The 18687-nt window shown below is 43.2% G+C and overlaps 1 protein-coding gene across 2 annotated transcripts; it reads left to right on the forward strand.

Annotated features, from left to right (window-relative positions):
• The first annotated feature begins 376 nt into the window (after positions 1 to 376).
• crfb16 (cytokine receptor family member B16) lies at positions 377 to 15759 on the forward strand. 2 transcript variants are annotated; one of them, XM_015956522.3, is made up of 7 exons: positions 377 to 1572; positions 2949 to 3075; positions 7879 to 8063; positions 8136 to 8254; positions 8365 to 8495; positions 8761 to 8915; positions 9575 to 15759. In XM_015956522.3, the coding sequence occupies exons 1-7, from the start codon at positions 1506 to 1508 to the stop codon at positions 9610 to 9612; spliced, it is 822 nt and encodes a 273-aa protein (XP_015812008.1). In that variant the 5' UTR covers positions 377 to 1505; the 3' UTR covers positions 9613 to 15759. The 2 variants fall into 2 exon arrangements, with proteins under 2 accessions (XP_015812008.1, XP_015812007.1); XM_015956521.3 differs by having other exon boundaries at positions 586 to 1572; positions 8365 to 8512.
• Positions 15760 to 18687: the final 2928 nt, after the last annotated feature.

The following is an 18687-nucleotide window of genomic DNA, read 5'->3' on the forward strand; positions in this document are numbered from 1 at the left end:
TTGTACAACATGTATTTTTAATAAAGCATTTTACCAACATTATGTTTAGTCATTACATATGCACAAATAAGCTGAATCATTAATTATGAGCAATGTTCTCAAGACCTAATGAAACTCTTTTGAATAACTTTATTTTGATTATTATTAAAATAAAATGTGTCAGTGGGTTAAAATTTGAAATGACTAATTTTAGGGTTGGATAAAATTTTAAAATGTAATTTAACATCTCTATATTTTTGGTTTAGTTCAATATTTCTATATGTACAAAAACTGCATTTTAATAATCCCTTTATAGGTTGAATTTCTTACCGTGGTTGGCTGCGCTGCATACAGCAATCGGTCTGAGGGAGGAATCTGAATTATGGCTTACCCAAAGTCGCAGAGAGAAGAAGAAAATGGTTGGCTCAAGTCACCAGGAGCAACATCACCATGACCAGAGATCACAATAAGAAAAAGCTGTGTGCAGTGAGTTTAACGTGCACTCTCAAATGTTTTCTATCAAGGCTCTACATGTTTTGCTCTCAACTGCACTAGACTGCAATTAAACTGTTAAATGTGGCAGGAAATAAACTAATACACCCCTCTACAGGCACATTGTGGGGAGGGACAGTTTACTAAGACTAGGCAAGGCAAGGTGAGACTCAGGGCTGATGCTGTGTTTGTTCATCACCCTGAACCAAGAAGGAGGAAGGACCCCGCAGTGAGAAGTACAGCAGAACCTCTGCATGTTGATCCACTGACCAGTGACCACACATATTGTACTCAAGTAAACGGTGGTACAAATCTTTTGAAATATTAAGACATTTTTATTAATTTTATTTTAAAATTATTCTTTATTCTAACAGTGCCATTATAATTTCAGAGAATGAGGAAAGCAGCAGCAGCAGTGAGGCAAATGAGATGAGGGAAAGTGAGAGGGGACATGAGATGGTATCAGGAGAGAGGGACATCCCAGGAGGCCATGTTTAAAGCTGCAAGTTTCACCTTACATTTAGAAACACGCTGCTGAACTGGGCAAGAAAACAAATGAAATGTGTTTTGCACACAGGTGGTTATGCAGGTTTAGGGGTAAAAACGATAATTCATATGTAAAAACAAAAAGTCTGAGGGATTAATGGTGAAAAATGTTTGTGTTTCTGTAGAGCGTCAAAAGAACAGAAAACCTGCATTTCTAGAAGCTCTGATCTTTTAAGATATTATTTCTGGCTTCGGCTCATAACTCGTGTTTAGAACATAAACAAAAGAACAGACGAGCAGCAGCAGCCTCTGAGGTTTCAGGTTTTTCTCTGTAAATCAGAGGTGACAGCTGAAGCCTTCAGGGAGCTCACAACCAGTCAGACCAGATCTGTGACTCTTAATCCAGCTTCAGCATCCGGCCGTGCAGCAGATCCGACCTGAACCTCGTAGGAACCACAACCTCACCATGGGTTAGACGGGCAGTCCGGACCGTACTGCAGGATTTCTACTGTCAGCTGGACAGCTGAACGCTGAATGCATTTCCTGACATGATCTTCATAGTAATGACCCTGAGGAACCTCCTGATGCCGCTGATCCTGCTGGACTTTATGAACGGTGAGTAGAAATAAACCAAGCTACCAACAGGTTACAAAACCCTCTGAAATCTGTCCTTCTGTGTTTCTCTTCTGAATAATTTAGATGTGAAAATACAGAATTTTAAATAAGTAAAAATGAAAATTAGGAATTTTATGGTAAAAAAAATAACTCACACTGACAGGTTTTAGGAGGAACATTAATACCTTTTATAGTGTAGAGCTAATTTAACTCTTTAGAAACAGAACCAGCTTTTATATCTGCTTCTGAGACCAAAGCAACATGGCGTCACACAGCCCTTCCCTGGGTCTGCATCATTTACTCACCAGCACATTTAATGCACTGAGTGGGCGGAGCCTGTAAAGTGTTTACAGCAGCAGATACTAAAGTTAGTTTTTAATTCTCCAGAATGAATGTGAGACAGCAGTAGCTCAGGAGGTAGAGCGGGTTGTCCACTAATCTGAAGGTTGCAGGTTTGATCCCGGCTCAGACCAGAGAATTCTGCTGTTGTGTCCTTGGGCAAGACACTTAACCCGCCTTGCCTGCTGGTTGGAAGGACCGGTGGTGCCTGTGCTCGGCAGCCTCGCCCCTGTCAGTGCACCCCAGGGCAGCTGTGGCTACATTGTAGCCCACCAGCATGTGAATGGTTGAATGACTGATTGTGTTGTGAAGTGCTTTGGGGGGTTGTGGAACCTTAAGAAGGCTCTATACAAATACAGACCATTTACCATGAGATGGAGAAACCCTAAGAACAAAAACAAAAGGTTTGTTTGAGTTCTGTTAGTTTCTGTGATGTTTTTGTAGTTTGACTCTAACATGAACTCACTTTAACCGTGTTACTGATTTATGTTCCAGAAGCTTTTAAAACCAAGTTTAATTGTTATTTTTACATCTGCTGCTGACTTTACGCTGTGAATAAACTAGCTGATTTTTATCATTTCATTTGTTTTCTCATGTTTTTAGTCTGACTGACGTTGAAACGCTGACAGCTGGAGTCCATCAGGACGCTGAGCTGAAGGCTGATGATTAAAAGCTTTTAGTTTGTAGCTCTGAGATCTTACGCAGAAAAATCCAGCTTCAAAACAAACTCCTGTCTTTCGTCAGAGGAATTAATCTAATCTGGAATTTAAACTGAAATCATCTGATGCTCAGAAAAGATCAAACACAGGAAAGAACATTTTATACAGACTCAGCACATCTGGTGTGAATGGCTCTCAGGTCTAACATCAGCTCCACATCTGTAATACCACTGAGTCAGGCCACTTTCCATCAGCAGAAGTTACCAGGTTCTCATCCAGGAATTAGTCTCGTCTTTGTCCTCAAAAACAGCAGAATCACAAACAAAATCATGGTTTCAGTAGATAATCTCTAATCTCTGAGTCCTCCACTGTCTGCAGATGTTTGGACGCTGTCTCCTCCCAGCAGAGTCCTCATGGACTCTGTCAACCTGAGGCACATCCTGAGGTGGTCCAGCCCGACGACGTCCTGCAACACCACGGTTCTGTACTCGGTCCGGTACCAGGGGTGAGTAGAAAGCTGAAATGATAAATGCTCTCTATTATATAGCGCTTTAGGGTTCCACAACCACCCAACATGGGCATCGCATCCGTGTGGGATGTGGGGGTTTCAACACCCACACTTTTCTTATTGAGATCGTTCAACACCCACACTTTTCTTATTGAGATCGTTCAACACCCACACTTTTCCAGCCGTTTTGCTCACCTCCACACCATTCTGGTTTCTCTACGTTGCACTCACTCTGTTTGCCACATCTCCATCTCCCCCCCCCCCCCCCTCCTGTTTCTCCTTGAAACCCGACATCGGCAGAAACCTTTTAACAACGGTAGTTTTTGCATCTTTACTGTTCCCCTGCTTCAGCCCTCTCCCCCTACCCCTGCGCAGCGGCCGCAAACCCACTGATGCGCCTGCAGCCTCTCAGCTCTAAATAATCCCCGGAGAGTTCACATAGATAATGTAATATAAGTAGAACCAGGGTCGTTTCGGACTCCCCCTGGGTGTGCTGAGGGCTTCCAGGAGCTCACTAGCTCAACTGTAATTCGAATCCTGCGTATAGCACAAGTTTGTCGTGTGAGTTACCGGATCCTAGCGGACAGTTGCCGGAACGGTCGTTTCAAAATAAGATAGTTCCCGGATCTTGTTCTGGCAACATCCGCCTCAAATTAAGCCCTGACTGGTGAATATTAATGTTTTTGGAAGGACTTACTGTGAATTATGCGCGGACCTGTTACTGGATTGAGGTTGAGTTTCAATTTAAAGCTGATGACATCCACAAACAACATCCCCCACACGTTTGAAAAGCTTGCAACGCGCCTGCCCCCCAAAGTACTTTACAGTGGTGGTGATGAGCTACATGGTAACCACAGCCTCACAGCTTAACTCCTCTTGGGTCGGGTGAAATTTGTACATAAATATTATATTTATTTAGCTACATCTTAAAGAGATTTAATCCTAAAAGTGTCACAAAGCTACTGATGGTTCTAGTCTCATTAACCCGACCCGGTGGCTCCGAGTGCCGTTTCACTATAAACAACCAGAATCAGGCGAGTCGGAATTAACAAGTGAAACCTGAGCCTCGTTTCCACCAACTGACTGATCACCGTTCACATTTCTAAACAAGCTTTATTGATAACAGTGTTGCAGACGAAGTCGTCCATAGCCTGGGGTGGAGTCCCGCCCTCAAAGTAAACAGACATTACTTGTAAGGTGAAAAGAGAACGTTGCACAAATCCGGATCGTCCTCGGCCGTCAATCACAGCTTTTGTTTAAGAGTTACTTTATTGTTCTGAAGCGTTTGGACTCAGAATCACAATGATCACAAATGGAGGTTATTCTGGGAGTTTAACCCCTTCAGTCCCACAGAGGAGGCGTTAAAGCTTCACTAAAACGTGGAAAAGTGAAACGATTTCACTTTTACGATAAAACCTGCGTGTTCTTAAACTAGAAGAATCCCTTTGTGTTCACATCCCTAATCAGTTCATTTAAAGGTGCCTGACCCAAGAACCTGATCCGGGTCAAATATTATACAAAAATAAAAAGAACTTCTTCCTAAAAGTACCTTATTTCCTCACAAATACAGTAAAAAACAAAACAAAGTAAAAGAAAGCACCAGATTTATGTGTTCATCAGTCACAGTAATGGTGGTGATGGCTGGTGCTGACCAGACCAGCTGGTTCCATCCCATCTTTAGCTGGTGTTGATTAGGAGCATCGACATTAATATATCTGCAGATCTTTTGTTCTGAGCGGTAAGTCACCAAACAGGTTGGATGCTGACTCATCGCTACACCTCCTCCAAACAGGAGCCAAAACCTGGCAGGAATGTAGAGAAACAGCTGCTGAATAATGTGAACTCAAAAGAAGAAGAGGAGCTTCATGGGTGGGCGGAGCCTGAGACACAGATCCAGTTACAGCTGGCCTCTGACCTACATAGCCCTCTTCGAACAAATCTCTGGAATGGCGTCGGATAACCAACACACGCGCGCGCACGCACGCACACACACACCCACACCCACCTTCACACACACAAACACACACACACACACACACACACACACACACACACACACACACACACACACACACACACACACACACACACACACACACACATGTCACCATTAATGTGACCTATAAGCTAAACCACTCTGAAAACCAAACTGAAATCTTTTAGGTGGAGGGTTGGAAACCAAAACAACTAAAATAATGTGGTTGCATAAGAGTGCACATGCTCTTCTGGAGAGGTAGCTGTCTTCAGAATTAAACTATTACACTCAAATCATGTTAAATAGTAGTCCACCTGAATCGTTTAAAAGTGCCTCTGATTAACCCCAAATAAAGTTCAGCTGCTCTAGCTGGTATATTTAGTTGGTTGCATCCCACAACAAAAGCCACAATCCATATATTGCTGCATGCGCCCCTTGCCTCTGACGGCTAAACGCGTGTCAGCCCCGCTAATCCTTTTGGAGCGACTATGGGAGGCGCCCCCGCAAAAGAGGGTGGTCGCGTTGTCTGCGCGCCGACTGCTGGCCGGAAGGGATATAAACACAGATAAACACGGCCACTCACTAGTATCTTTCAACCTCCTACAACTTGGCAAACTGGATGGACGCACAAGTTTTTGGCCGTGCGAGCGGACGAACAGATTAGTCACCTTTTTACGGGGACGGTGAGAGACAGCCAGCTGTTCGACAGAGTGATGAAAACACCGGCTGAGTGGGGCGTCAAGCGGGACAAAAAGCAGGTCACATCAAAGCTAAAGGTCCTGAAAAAGAAATTTCATCAGTCTGACGTGTCTTCCGTCTGACGCTGAATGCGCGACCCTGTACGTCACATGCGGGGGGGCCGCCCAGCGACCTCCCTTTATCCCGTCTTGGTTTGAGAGGTGCCTGTTGGCAGTTTATTCTAGCTTCAGCTTTGCTACTATAAATGCCAAAATCCTCCCCAGGGAGCCGCGGCAAATCCCGTTTTGCAAAAGCTATGGTCCTGTAAAAACAGCTGCATCAGAGGGGTCTCATTGTCAAAAGATTAGTCAGGAGAAGGGTACAAAAAATGTCCAAGTCATTTAGCCATACCATGGACCACAGTGGAGACAGTCCTCATCAAGTGGAGAAAATGTGACACAACAGTGACATTCCCAAGAACTGGACACCCCTCCAAACCCTAACCCTAACCGGTCAGGGAGGCCTACAGCAACAACAAAGGAGCTGCAGGAATAGCTGCAGGAATATGTGGCAAGTACTCGTTGTGTGGTACAATCTCCCGTACTCTCCATATGTCTGGGCCATGGGGTAGAGTGGCAAGATGAAAGCCTTTTATGAAGAAAAACATCCAAGTCAGGCTACATTTAGCAAAAACACATCTGAAGTCTCCCAAAAGCATGTGGGGAAAAGTGTTATGGTCTGATGAAACCAAGATGGGACTTTTTGGTCATAATTCCCAAAAATATGTTTGGCACAAAAACAAAACATTACCAAAAGAGCACCATCCCCACATTAAAGCATGGTGGTGTCAGCATCATGCTTTGTGGCTGTTTTTCTTCAGCTGGGACTGGGGCCTTAGCGGGAATTATGAACAGTCCAAATTCCAGTCAATATTAAAACCTTCAGGCTTCTGATAGAAACGTGTGAACGTGAGGAGGAACTTCGTCTTTCAGCATGACAACGACCCAAAGCATGCATCCAGATTAACAAAGGAATGGCTTCACCAGAAGAAGATTAAAGTTTGGGAACAGCCCAGCCAGAGCCCAGACCTGAACCTGATCTGAAGAGCACAGGAGATGCCCTCACAATCTGTCCGATTTGGAGAGTTTCTGCAAAGACGAGCGGGCATCTTCCAAAGTCAGGATGTGCCATGCTGATAGACGCATACCCTAAAAGCTGTAATTAAATCAAAAGGTGCTTCAACAAAGTATTAGCGTGTGCACACTTGTACAAGCACATTATTTTAGTGTTTTTGGTTTTCATCCCTCCACCTGAAGGTTTTCAGTTAGTTTTTCAGTTTATAGGGTTAGCGTTACACAACAAAGGCGGTAAAAGTTCTGAAATTATTTATCTTTTGTTTGTTTGTACAGCACAGGAACCTGACATTGTACTAAGGGGGTGGGGGGGTGGGGGGGTGGGGGTGGGGGGGGGGGACTTCTGATATCCACTGAGCTGAAGATGATTTTAGGCATTAATTCTGCAACTAATTTTTTTACATCATAGAGCTAAAACAGAATTCTTGTTTCTAGAGTAACAGATTATTTACCTCTGATATTTACTGTCAGAAACTCGGTTTTCCCAGTTGTATGTAGACTTTTTTATATTTTAGAGTTGCAATCATTTATTAATATATAAAATAAACTTTAAAAGTATTAAAGAGAAGGAAGTTCAGAATGAGTTTGTTTTGAAGTTTAAATGTTTTCTTATAAACGTTTGTTTGAGGTTAAAATATTTTAAGAGTTTTTAGACAACGTTTGTGGTAGTGCATGTACTACGAAGTTGCATTTGTGTATTTTAGAAGAAGAAGAAGAAAATATCATTTCTATTGCAAGAAAGAGAGCAAGAGAGAAGGCTGCAGCAGCGATTTAAACCTGCAACCTGCTTCCGTAGAATTTTCATAAAGCAGAAACTACATTAACAAGCTGTAACCCCCACACCCACCCACACACACACACACACACACACACACACACAATGCTGCTAGAGGCATGAACATTTTTTTTAAAGCTGATTAGTTTTAATTATTTGAAGTGAAGCTTTAGGAATATTTTAATCCTAAATCAGCCTGACTGTAGACAAGATTACCAACGTTGTTGTTTCCTCCTCAGAGAGTTTGAACTTCTGTTCATGAACAACAGCTGGCTGGAAGCTGCCAGATGCCAGAAGATCCCGGGCAGTGAGTGTGACCTGAGCCTGGACCTGGGAACGGATGCTGACTACGTTCTACAGGTCCGAGCCGAGTGCGGCTCCCAGCTGTCAAACTGGGCCAAAGTCCCGTTCAACAGGAGAAACAGTGAGTCCAGTTCCTAATCCCGTCTACGACTGAAGCAAGAGCTTCTTCTAAAGGTTTGGGATTTTGTTTCAGCAATTCTTCAAGTTCCTGAGATGATGGTGACCACGATGGATGACGCCCTTCAGGTGTCGATCATAAAGCCGTCTGTGAGCGCCAGCGTGACAGTGTGGGAGAAAGACGACGAGCCGCAGGTCTCATCTTCTATTCTTTATCTTCTCTTTAGGTCATCACTGATTAGACATGCTTTATCTTTTGTTTGGCTGCATAAAATTTCTCTAAAAGAGCTGAATTTCTGTTTCAGGCTGTTGTTTACATGATGGCGGCTGAGCAGAAGGATCTACATGTCGCCGCCCTGCAGGAGGGAGAGGAGTACTGCGTCAAGGCCCAGTTGGTCCTGAACCCTGGTGCTCATAGCGGGTACACCGAGACCCGGTGTGTGTCCATCACAGGTACACACACACACACACACACACACACACACACACACACACACACACACACACACACACACACACACACACACACACACACACACACACACACACAAATACAGTTTTGTAGATTTTTGAGCCTAAAACAAATGAACAGGAATCAGACAACGAGTCCGGATGATTTTCTTCTGTTTTTGATGTAATAAAAACTTTTGGGTCTGCCTGAATAAAGCATGGTTTCCCTCTGATTCCCGGCTCTCCGGCAGGTCCCGGGGCTCCAGCGTGGAAGGAACCGACCACCGTGATTCTGACCATCATTATCATGCTGGGTCTGCTGATCGGGTTGTTCTGGTCCATCATTCACTGTCATCCAGAATCCTGGCAGATGTTTTTCCAGAAGGAGCCGCTGCCGCAGTCGCTGGTCTGTGTTCAGAACTCTACAGAATCAGAACCTTTGCCTGAGGAACGCTAGCGCCTCCTGCTGGTGTAACCGTTAGATTAGTGATTAAATTAGATTCATTCTAGTGATGAGATTAACTGGTGCACAGAATACCATGATGACTTCATAGTTTTTAACAAAATAGAAAATCTTTTAGCTCCTTTTTCCACGGTTGATTTATTTATTCACGTGAATCCTTGTTTATCAGCACAAGAAAGACCATGTAAAACTAAACAAAAAGAATCTATTTTTGTAACTAAATAATCCCCGCAAGTATAGAATTAACAGAAATGTTTTCTTCATCCTGTTTTCCTCCACGCCACCTGTCAATAATTTCCCTGAATCCCCAGCGATTAAAGCTGCATCATATGTTTTACCAAAAAACAAACATGAACTAATTGTGGAAGTTTCTGTTGTTTTGGGGGCATTTGTTAGAGACTCTTGTTGTGGAGGACTGAAGGAAGTTTTTTGAGCTTAAGCTCATCTTCAGAATAAAACTTGTTTTTATGTTTTACTGAGTAAAAACTGAACCAAAACCGTTTGAATTTATGATTTTAGTCTCAGCTCTTGTTCAGCCTCTTTTAATGACCCTAACGAGCCACCGCACCAGTAGATAAACATGTTTGTTTACTTGTTTGCAGAAAGGAAACTGGGACACTCAGGTGTTTGTTGGGCCTGAGGAGGAGGCGGAGCTTTGTGAGGAAACACCCACCCTGCTGGTGGAGAAGACCTGATGGACAGGTCTGGAGACATTCAACACCCTCAGTTTGTACGTGCTGTGTTCAAATCTGGATGGAAAACCCGGAATCAGAATCCTGAAGGAAGTAAAACAAATGAAAACCTGGACAGGATTCATCAGGAGTGGCTCTGTTCTGGTCCAGTTCTGAGCGGAGCCAAAGGGAGCAGGAGGTTCTGCTGCTCCTGTTTCCAAGAGGAACGTTGTGAATGAAGCTTGTTTACTCAGAATGAAGCTGCAGGAAGAAGAAAGTTCAGAAACGTTAAAACTGACAAAGTAATGAAGCAGATAATCGTTTAAGACACAACAAACACCGTGTGTGTTTCATCTAACAGGAACTGAATGAGTAAGAGAGTTGGGATATTCCTCTTTTACCTGCCAACCGCGTTGGCTTCTCGTTAAGGCCTTCTTCATGGGCTGGCATCTGCTGGACTGATGACGCGTATTTCCAGTGCGCATCACATGGGAATGGAGAGGGGAGCACAGCGAACTTCATCTAAAATAAGCATTTTCTGTTTTATTTAATTTTTTACTTCAACCACGAGCAGCTAAACATCTGCTCTCGGTGTCACAGAGAAGCTGAAGAAGAAACATCAGATTCCTAAAGTTTACGTTAATGTTTCATTTAACAGCTTCATAAAACATGGCAACATTTAAATAATATTTCTAGATAAAACCTACTAATTCATCTAGAATAAAGGATTTAATCTAAAACAGATAATCTCATGGTAAATAACCTATTGCGCCTTCTTAGGGTTCTACAACCCCCCAAGGCGCTTCACACCACAATCAGTCATTCACACGCTGGTGGGGATGAGCTACGATGTAGCCACAGCTGCCCTGGGGCGCACTGACAGAGGTGATGCTGCTGAACACTGACCAACACCAGCAGCACGGTCAGAGCTATGATTGAACCTGCAACCTTCCAATTTCTGAACAACCCACTCTACCTTCTGAGCTGCTGCTGCCATTCCTAATTTAAGCTGGTTTGTAACGCAGAACTCAGTATGGAGCTCAGATAGTGCCATTATGGTAACATCTAAAGGTTATTTTCTGATATTGAACAAAAGCAACTTGAACCAGTGCTAAAATGACCCTACAGGGTTAAAGAAAGGCCACCCAGCCTCTTTTGCCCGCTGTGGCCAGAATATCCCACTTGCAACTTCAGAATGACATGCCACTCTGTTGGGAAAAATGACCTGGCACTGCAGTCTGGCTCCACAACGTTCCCTGCATGTTTTAGATCAGGAACACAGCTGATTTGTTTATTTTAGTGATGAATCACTCCTGTAGACACTGAGGAACGCTCTGAGACGTTTCAGCTGTTAGATTAAGGTGCTAAAAAGACGAACGCACAGTGAGGAATAGGGCTGCACGATATTAGGAAAACCTGCGATATTTGATAACAATGATTAATATTGCAATGACGATATTACTTGCGATAAATAAAATCTTAACTCAGGAAAAAAACAATCAAAACAAAGAAATAAAAAAATCATAACAATGAGAAATGCAAAAGATGTGAGGAAAGGGAAAAAGAAAATGAATTAAAGCTGCAAGCAGCGTCGTTCGGCCCTCGCAGCGAAGCTGCTCGCCCTCTGTCCGCACCCCCTCCGCTCCATCCCCGACGCTCTCCAAACCCGGCTCCGCGCTTTTCCATCCTGGCCGGCAGCCGAGGGCACCAGGGCATGCCTGGCGGAACAGAAAGTCAGCCACCCCAACACCGGAAACCGTGAAAGGCCTCCTCGTCCACACCTCACCCTGACTCAGCATCCCTTCTGAGCCCACCATTACATGTCTCACCCCTAGGAGATACTCTATCTTTACCACACTGGTGATGTGATGTTCAGTCTCGGGCAAATCGGAGGCTGTTTGTGGAAGTTACAGTCAAACGTAAGGTCACAGCATCACGCCAGAAATCGCCATGGCATCAAAGCCCCTCACTTTCTGAAAAGCTATCAGATCTGAATGGTCATTACAACATCATGAAGACAGTGCATGACCTTAGTGTCATCTTGACTAAATTAGAGGGGACAAATATGGGAAGTTCACCATAAAACAATAGACTTCCTGTAGTCAGGGGGCGGGGCTTAGGTGATGTCAGCTGTCCACATTGTCACTGTCTTCAGATGTGGTCAGTGATCACACAGACAAAGTATGAAATTGATCTGATCATGCACATGGGAGTTGTTAAGTCAAATAAAGTAATGGCGACTGGTCAAAGTTTGAGGCTTAGCCACGCCCATACCTTTATACTTATTTAAAATCCGACGGTTGAATTTTTTCCTCTATGTCTTAAGAGTATATAGCAGAAGTTTGAAGGTGATCGGTGGAAAGGGCGAGGAGATATAATTCTCCTAATAACGTGTGCGAAAACCACTAAATTGAGTAATTGCACCAAAATGGCCGACCTCCTGTGCGACATTGCGCTTGGCTCCAAGAGACTTTTTTGTAGGTCCTGAGACACTACATTAGTGTGCCAAATTGTGTGATCCTCAGTCAAAGCATGGCTTGGGGCTGACTGTTTTAATGGTCCTAGGGGGCACTGTTTCGGAAAATAGGCCACGCCCACAAACTTCAGCTGTCCAGTTATATTAGGGGTCAGAGTAGGATCACTCATCAGAAATTGTGTGGCAATGTCACAATGATTGAAGAAATGAGAGACAAACGTATTTCCATGGCGTGATGGTGAATTTCGCCATGCTCCCAAAGCTCCGCCTTTATTCGAAACCTGCCAGTACTATAGACGAAGTGACCTTAACTTGTCTGCTGCTATTTGCCACTGTTTGGTGGTGATTGGATAAAAGGAGTCCAATAGGGAGCTGTGAAAAAAAGAGTGGCGTGGCGACAGGTCAGAGTTTGAGGCTTAGCCACGCCCACACCTCTATACTTATTTAAAATCCGACGGTTGAATTTTTTCATCTATGTCTTAAGAGTATATAGCAGAAGTGTGAAGGCGATTGGTGAAAAGGGCGACGGAGCATCACTCTCCAAACAACGTGTGCGAAAACCACTAAATCGCGCACTTGGACCAAAATGGCCGACTTCCTGTGCGACTTTGCACTTGGCTCCAAGAAACTTTTTTGTAGGTCCTGAGACACCACATTAGTGTACCACATTTCGTAATCCTCAGTCAAAGCATGGCTTGGGGCTGTCAGTTTTAATGGTCCTAGGGGGCGCTATTTCAGAAAATAGACCACGCCCACCGGAATTTCACATCAGATTTTTTTGGGGGCCGGACTAGGATCACTCACAAGAAGTTTCGTGGCGATATCTCTAGAAATGACGAAATGGGAGGCAAACGTAAGGCCTAAGCGGTACGCCTGAGTTCGCCGCGCCGCCACAGCCCCGCCTTCTCCAGAAAACTCCCATAAAGTGACGCCAAGCAACCCCAACTTGTCTTCAGTTACCTGATACAAATTTAGGATGATTATTCGAAAGGGCGAATTTTGGAAAATTTCCTAGTAAAACTTGACCTTTTAAGTCCTGAAGGGGCGGGGCTTATGTGACATCATCAATCGACCATTCATTTGTCTTCGGGGGGCGATGATGATTGTCCATAGAAAGTTACTTTATCTGTAATTCTTTCATTTATGAAATTATAGCAATTTGAATTTTTTTGGCGAGTGCTCGAACTTTGAGGCCTGGTCCCGCCCCTTCAGTATTTACGAAAAGTCAATTTTATTGTCTCATTTTAATCGTCTGTCGCTTCTGTTCGATCGCACACTATTTTTGAGACGATCGTGCGAAAAATGACCAAACTGTTCAACCAAATATAGACCCAAGAAATGGCCGAAACAGGGTCAAAATGGCCACTTTAGTCCAAAATGGCCGACTTCCTGTTTGATATTGACCATGGATGCAAGAGGCTTTTCTGTGCATATTGTTGAGTTCTACAAGTGTACCAAATTTCATAACTGTACGATAAACTAAGCTTTATGGAGAGGGGTATTTTTCACTTTCTAGGGGGCGCTGTTCAGCCATTTTTTTATGAACTTTCACATCGCCAGTGAAATACGTAAATTTCACGCACTTTCTATATTGGGCCAGAATTTGGTGACTTTTTGGATATGCTAAGACCCCCTAAAGGCCAGTCAAAGACGCGGAAGAAAAAAGAAAGAAAGAAAGCGTAATAATAAACGGAGCAGATACAATAGGCCTTCGCAGCTTCACTGCTCGGGCCTAACAAGAAAAGGCAATCAGTGGATCCAGGGAAAAGCAGAATCAGCAGAAAGAGCAGAATAAAACTAACTCAGGTGTTTGCTAACCATCAAAATGAAGTGCCATCCGCCTCGGAGGCGGGCATCTGACCTATGAGAACTCACCCAGTTGGCCAAATGGGTGAAGAGCTCCATTTAGTTGTTAAAAAAATCATGCTTCCATTTGATTGACAGAATGCATTATGTGTAGCAAACATTTGAGCTGACCATTCATTGCAATATTTATCAGTTCTTTGCGATATGCATATTGTTCATGCTGATATCGCGAAAACGATATATTTACGATTTATTGTGCAGCCCTAGTGAGGAGATAAGGTTAGGTTTTGGTTCAACAAATGGACACTGGGGGGTGCTAAAAGCAGCCTAAATGGCCTAGTTCCCCTTTAATCCAGATCAAGAACATAATAAACAAAGGTTTTCATTAATATATCAGGAATTCAAACCAAACACATTTAGTATAATTTGTTTTTACTCCAAGCTACAGATCGTCCGTTCAACATAGCAGTTTCTGCTGTTGAATCAAAATCCTCATTCTGCTTTTAGTTGATATAATTTACACACACACACACACACACACACACACACACACACACACACACACACACACACACACACACACACACACACACACACACACACACACACAGAGTTACCAAGGGTGTCCGATCCTGGTCCTGGAGGGCCGGTATCCAGCATGTTTTAGTTGTTTTCCTGCTTCAGCAGTTCATCAGGCTCTGCAGAAGCCTGTTAATCACCTGCTGAGTGACACCAGGTGTGTTGATGCAGGGAAACACCTAAAAATGCTGGACAGCGGCCCTCCAGGACCTGGACTGTCCCTCTGGTTATAAACTAAATGAAAGATTTAATATGAAAACATACATTTACATATAAATAACTTAACTTTAACACGATGACATGTTGTCGGGCTGGTGTTGAAGCAGGAATAAAGCTCATTTAAATAACTCAGGCGTGTCATCTGAGTTTGTTTCAGATCTTCTGATAAATGCACAAAAGGTTTTCTGAAACACATTTTAACACGATGAATCTGAAAAATGAAATGTTTTGTGTTGATATGTGTAAAGGAATGAAGGATGTAAAAATGTTTAGTCAAAAGTTTATTAACCCTCAGGCTTTACTTTAATTTTCATATAAAAGGATAAAAACATCCGCTTGTAAAAGTGGCTATAAAAATGTATACATTCTTTTTTTTATTTTATTTTTTTTGCTTTTTTTTCATAGATCTGTCGAACAACATCAGCCCTGCTCAAACATAAAAACGTTATATCATTTTGAAGCTTTTAACCCTTGAAATGCCAGTTTAAATACTCAAAGCCGTTCATGTAATTAATGAAAAAAAAAAACACTAAAACTGAGTTATTTTCTAAAAAAGACATTTTTTTTGCCTGGGGTGTTTAGTACAAATCAGTCTTTATTATGTTATGAAATATTTAAAAATTTGAATTTTTTGCATTTATAGTTTTTACATAGCAACAGATTTAAAATTTACTATACACTTGAGCCATTAGAGGACAAAAACGTCCACTTTTAAAACTGCTTTAAAATGGTCCAGATTAATATTTTTTTCTGCTTTTTGGGTCTAAATCTTGTGATCAACTTCAGTTCTGATAAAAAAAATCAAATATTGAATATTTATCTAAAATTTAACCCTTTACATGCCAGTTTGATTATGTGATGCTCATTTTTTTCATTAAAAAAAGCAGACAAAAGAGGAGATATTTTACATGAAACATATTTTGAGTGACTGAAATATTTTTTTAAATCAGCCTTGGATATGTCAAGAGTCTGGCAAAATATCACATTTTATGCTTTTTTAGTTTTTGTGTAGCAGCAGATTAAAAATTTACCACCCTCTTGTGCCTGTTATGAACAAAAACGTCCCATTGACTTCTGTGCAAACCACAGTTTTTGATCCTGTATCACCTGCAACAAATAATCATGCTTTCTGTGATGTTACGGTTTAATTTTGGACAAAAGTATTCAAATTTATGACTTTTACTGTTCACCACCAAATTCAGTAATTTCTCCATATGTTGCCCAGGCGAGAAAGTTTACACATTTCTTTAGATTTTCTGCTGTTTTTATTGAAGTCAAAAGGCCAACCTGACCTCTGATAAGTAAATAAAACACAGTTTGACTCTCCTACTGAACTTCAAAGTGTAGAAAACAAAAACAATTAGTATGTTTATGCACCTGCCACATTCAAACTCCTTGTAGTCTGTTTATCTGGTCATTTCACTTCTGTGAAAGCCACGGAGCAAGATGAAGAGGCATCTCTCTGTGGAACAAGTTCTGGATCAGCTCCAGCTGCAGCATGGTACTCATGAAGAAAATGAGGAGAGTGAAACATCTCCAGTGGACTCTGAGGTGGAGTCAGACCATTCTGTTTCCTTGACTTCTTCTCCTGACCTGTCCAGTGAAAGAGAAGGGAGGACAACGGATCCTGCTCCAGAATTCAGCTCGATTTGGGACATGTTGAACCATCGCCTCCAAATGCTTTTTAACACTGGGTTAGATGTGTGTGTTGATGAGCAGCTTTTCCCTTTCAGAGGCAGGTGCAGGTTTCGCCAGTATATGCCAAGTAAACCAGCAAAGTACAGATTGAAACTCTGGGCCACTGCAGTGACCCAGAGTTTCAATCTGTACTTTGCACTTGGAGGCGATAGGTCCACATGTCCCAAATCGAGCAGATAGGGGCAAGCTGCCTGAGACGGGAAGGCCTGTTCAGCTTGTCATCTAACCGGAGGGTGGAGTACATCATCTTGAATTTGGTGTGATTCATTGTGACCCGGAAGATTGCACGTCCACAGTGGTCATCCCAAAGGCTGCAGGTGAATCCGTGTATCATTCGTTCTTTCTATTTTCAATTGAAAACAACCAAAAAAGGAAAAATGGATTTGTTTTTTTTTTTTGTTTTTTGTTTTACAAACGGATTTTAAAAAATAAAAAAAGTCGTGTTTTTCGTATTTTCTATTTTAGTTTCAGATCAAATATGAGAAATGGAAAAATGGCTGCTGCACCGAATTTGATTTTAATATTTCGTTATTCGGGGTTACGTGACCCGGAATTTTTTTTTTCTTGCTAGAGTTCGAAACTTTTACGTTAGCTTCAGACCTCATCAGATTCACCGACCAGCTGTTAATTAAACCAACCAACATGGACAGTTATGTGTTGTTCAAAGGAACAAAACGGCTGACTTTAAAGGAAGAAGACATGATGACTGAAAAGATAAGAATCTTCCAGGTAGCCTTTTATTCTAAAACACATTTTACTGATGTTGCTGTGCAGAGAACATTTTTAAATTGCTTTTTACTTATTTCAAAGGTTCATTGCACCAGTCTGTATATTACTGATGACAGCAATGTAGCCATTTTTCCTGGTAATGACAGACGCTTCAGTACATTGGACCTCTCAGTGAGAGGTCATTACGAAGTTCATGGAGAAGGCATGGAGGAGTCATCAAGCGTGCCTGCATCCTACAACCCCACTCGGTTCTCCTTCCACCGACCACAGAGTGCTGCTGGAGCTTCCACTTCATCTGCAAGACCATCTCCTAGAGTGACTGTTGCAAAAACATTCCAAAGGTAACCAGATTTATGAAACTCAACACACTGGATTAAGGGCATTAGGATGTGAATATTTGTATTGATGGTGGATTGATAGCCTTATGATTTGTGCATTTTTGGATTGCTGAACCACAGTAGTATATTTTTTTACAAATGTGACTGCTACATGTGACACTGAAAACTAATTTGTAGAATGTTTTGTAAATGTAGTTACAGAGGTGTAAGCATTCAAACCCACGGCCGCCGTCGTCTTCCTCCACTTATCCGGGTCCGGGTCGCGGGGGCAGCATCCCAACTAGGGAGCTCCAGACCGTCCTCACCCCGGCCACCTCCACCAGCTCCTCCGGCAGGACTCCAAGGCGTTCCCAGACCAGATTGGAGATGTAAACTCTCCAACATGTCCTAGGTCGACCCGGGGGCCTCCTGCCGGCAAGAGCTGAAGGTCAGAGCTGGATGAAGCTAGGAGGACCACATCATCCGCAAAAAGCAGAGACGAGATTCTCCAGCCACCAAACTCGACACACTCCACACTATGGCTGCGCCTAGAAATTCTGTCCATAAAGGTAATGAACAGAACCGGTGACAAAGGGCAGCCCTGGCGGAGTCCAACCCTCACCGGGAACAGGTCCGACTTACTACCGGCTATGCGGACCAAACTCACGCTCCTCTGGTAAAGGGACTGAATGGCCCTTAACAGAAAGCCACCCACCCCATACTCCTGGAGCGTCCCCCACAAGGTGCCCCTGGGGACACGGTCATAAGCCTTCTCCAAATCCACAAAACACATGTGGATTGATTGGGCAAACTCCCATGCCCCCTCCATCACCCTTGCAAGGGTATAGAGCTGGTCCACAGTTCCACGGCCAGGACGAAAACCACATTGCTCCTCCTCAATCTGAGATTCAAATATCGATCGGACCCTCCTCTCCAGTACCTTGGAGTAGACCTTTCCAGGGAGGCTGATGAGTGTGATCCCCTATAGTTGGAACACACCCTCAGGTCACCCTTCTTAAAGATGGGGACCACCACCCCGGTCTGCCACTCCACAGGAACTGCCTCCGATGACCACGCAATGTTGCAGAGATGTGTCAACCACGACAGCCCTACAACATACCAGGACGAATCTTGTCCGCCCCCGGGGCTCCGCCGCTGTGTAATTGTTTGACTACCTCAGCAACCTCTGCCCCCAAGATTTGACAGTCCATCCCCAGGTC

The sequence above is a fragment of the Nothobranchius furzeri genome, chromosome 11, assembly GCF_043380555.1.
Source record: "Nothobranchius furzeri strain GRZ-AD chromosome 11, NfurGRZ-RIMD1, whole genome shotgun sequence".
Taxonomy (NCBI): Eukaryota; Metazoa; Chordata; class Actinopteri; order Cyprinodontiformes; family Nothobranchiidae; genus Nothobranchius; species Nothobranchius furzeri.

Bases quoted from the DNA above. Each gene is read 5' to 3' on its own strand.
- crfb16 (XM_015956521.3), top strand. From the start codon at position 1,506: ATGATCTTCATAGTAATGACCCTGAGGAACCTCCTGATGCCGCTGATC. The intron at 1,573-2,948 runs GTGAGTAGAAAT...CACTGTCTGCAG, and splicing joins CCTGCTGGACTTTATGAACG to ATGTTTGGACGCTGTCTCCT. The intron at 8,513-8,760 runs GTACACACACAC...GCTCTCCGGCAG, and splicing joins CCGGTGTGTGTCCATCACAG to GTCCCGGGGCTCCAGCGTGG.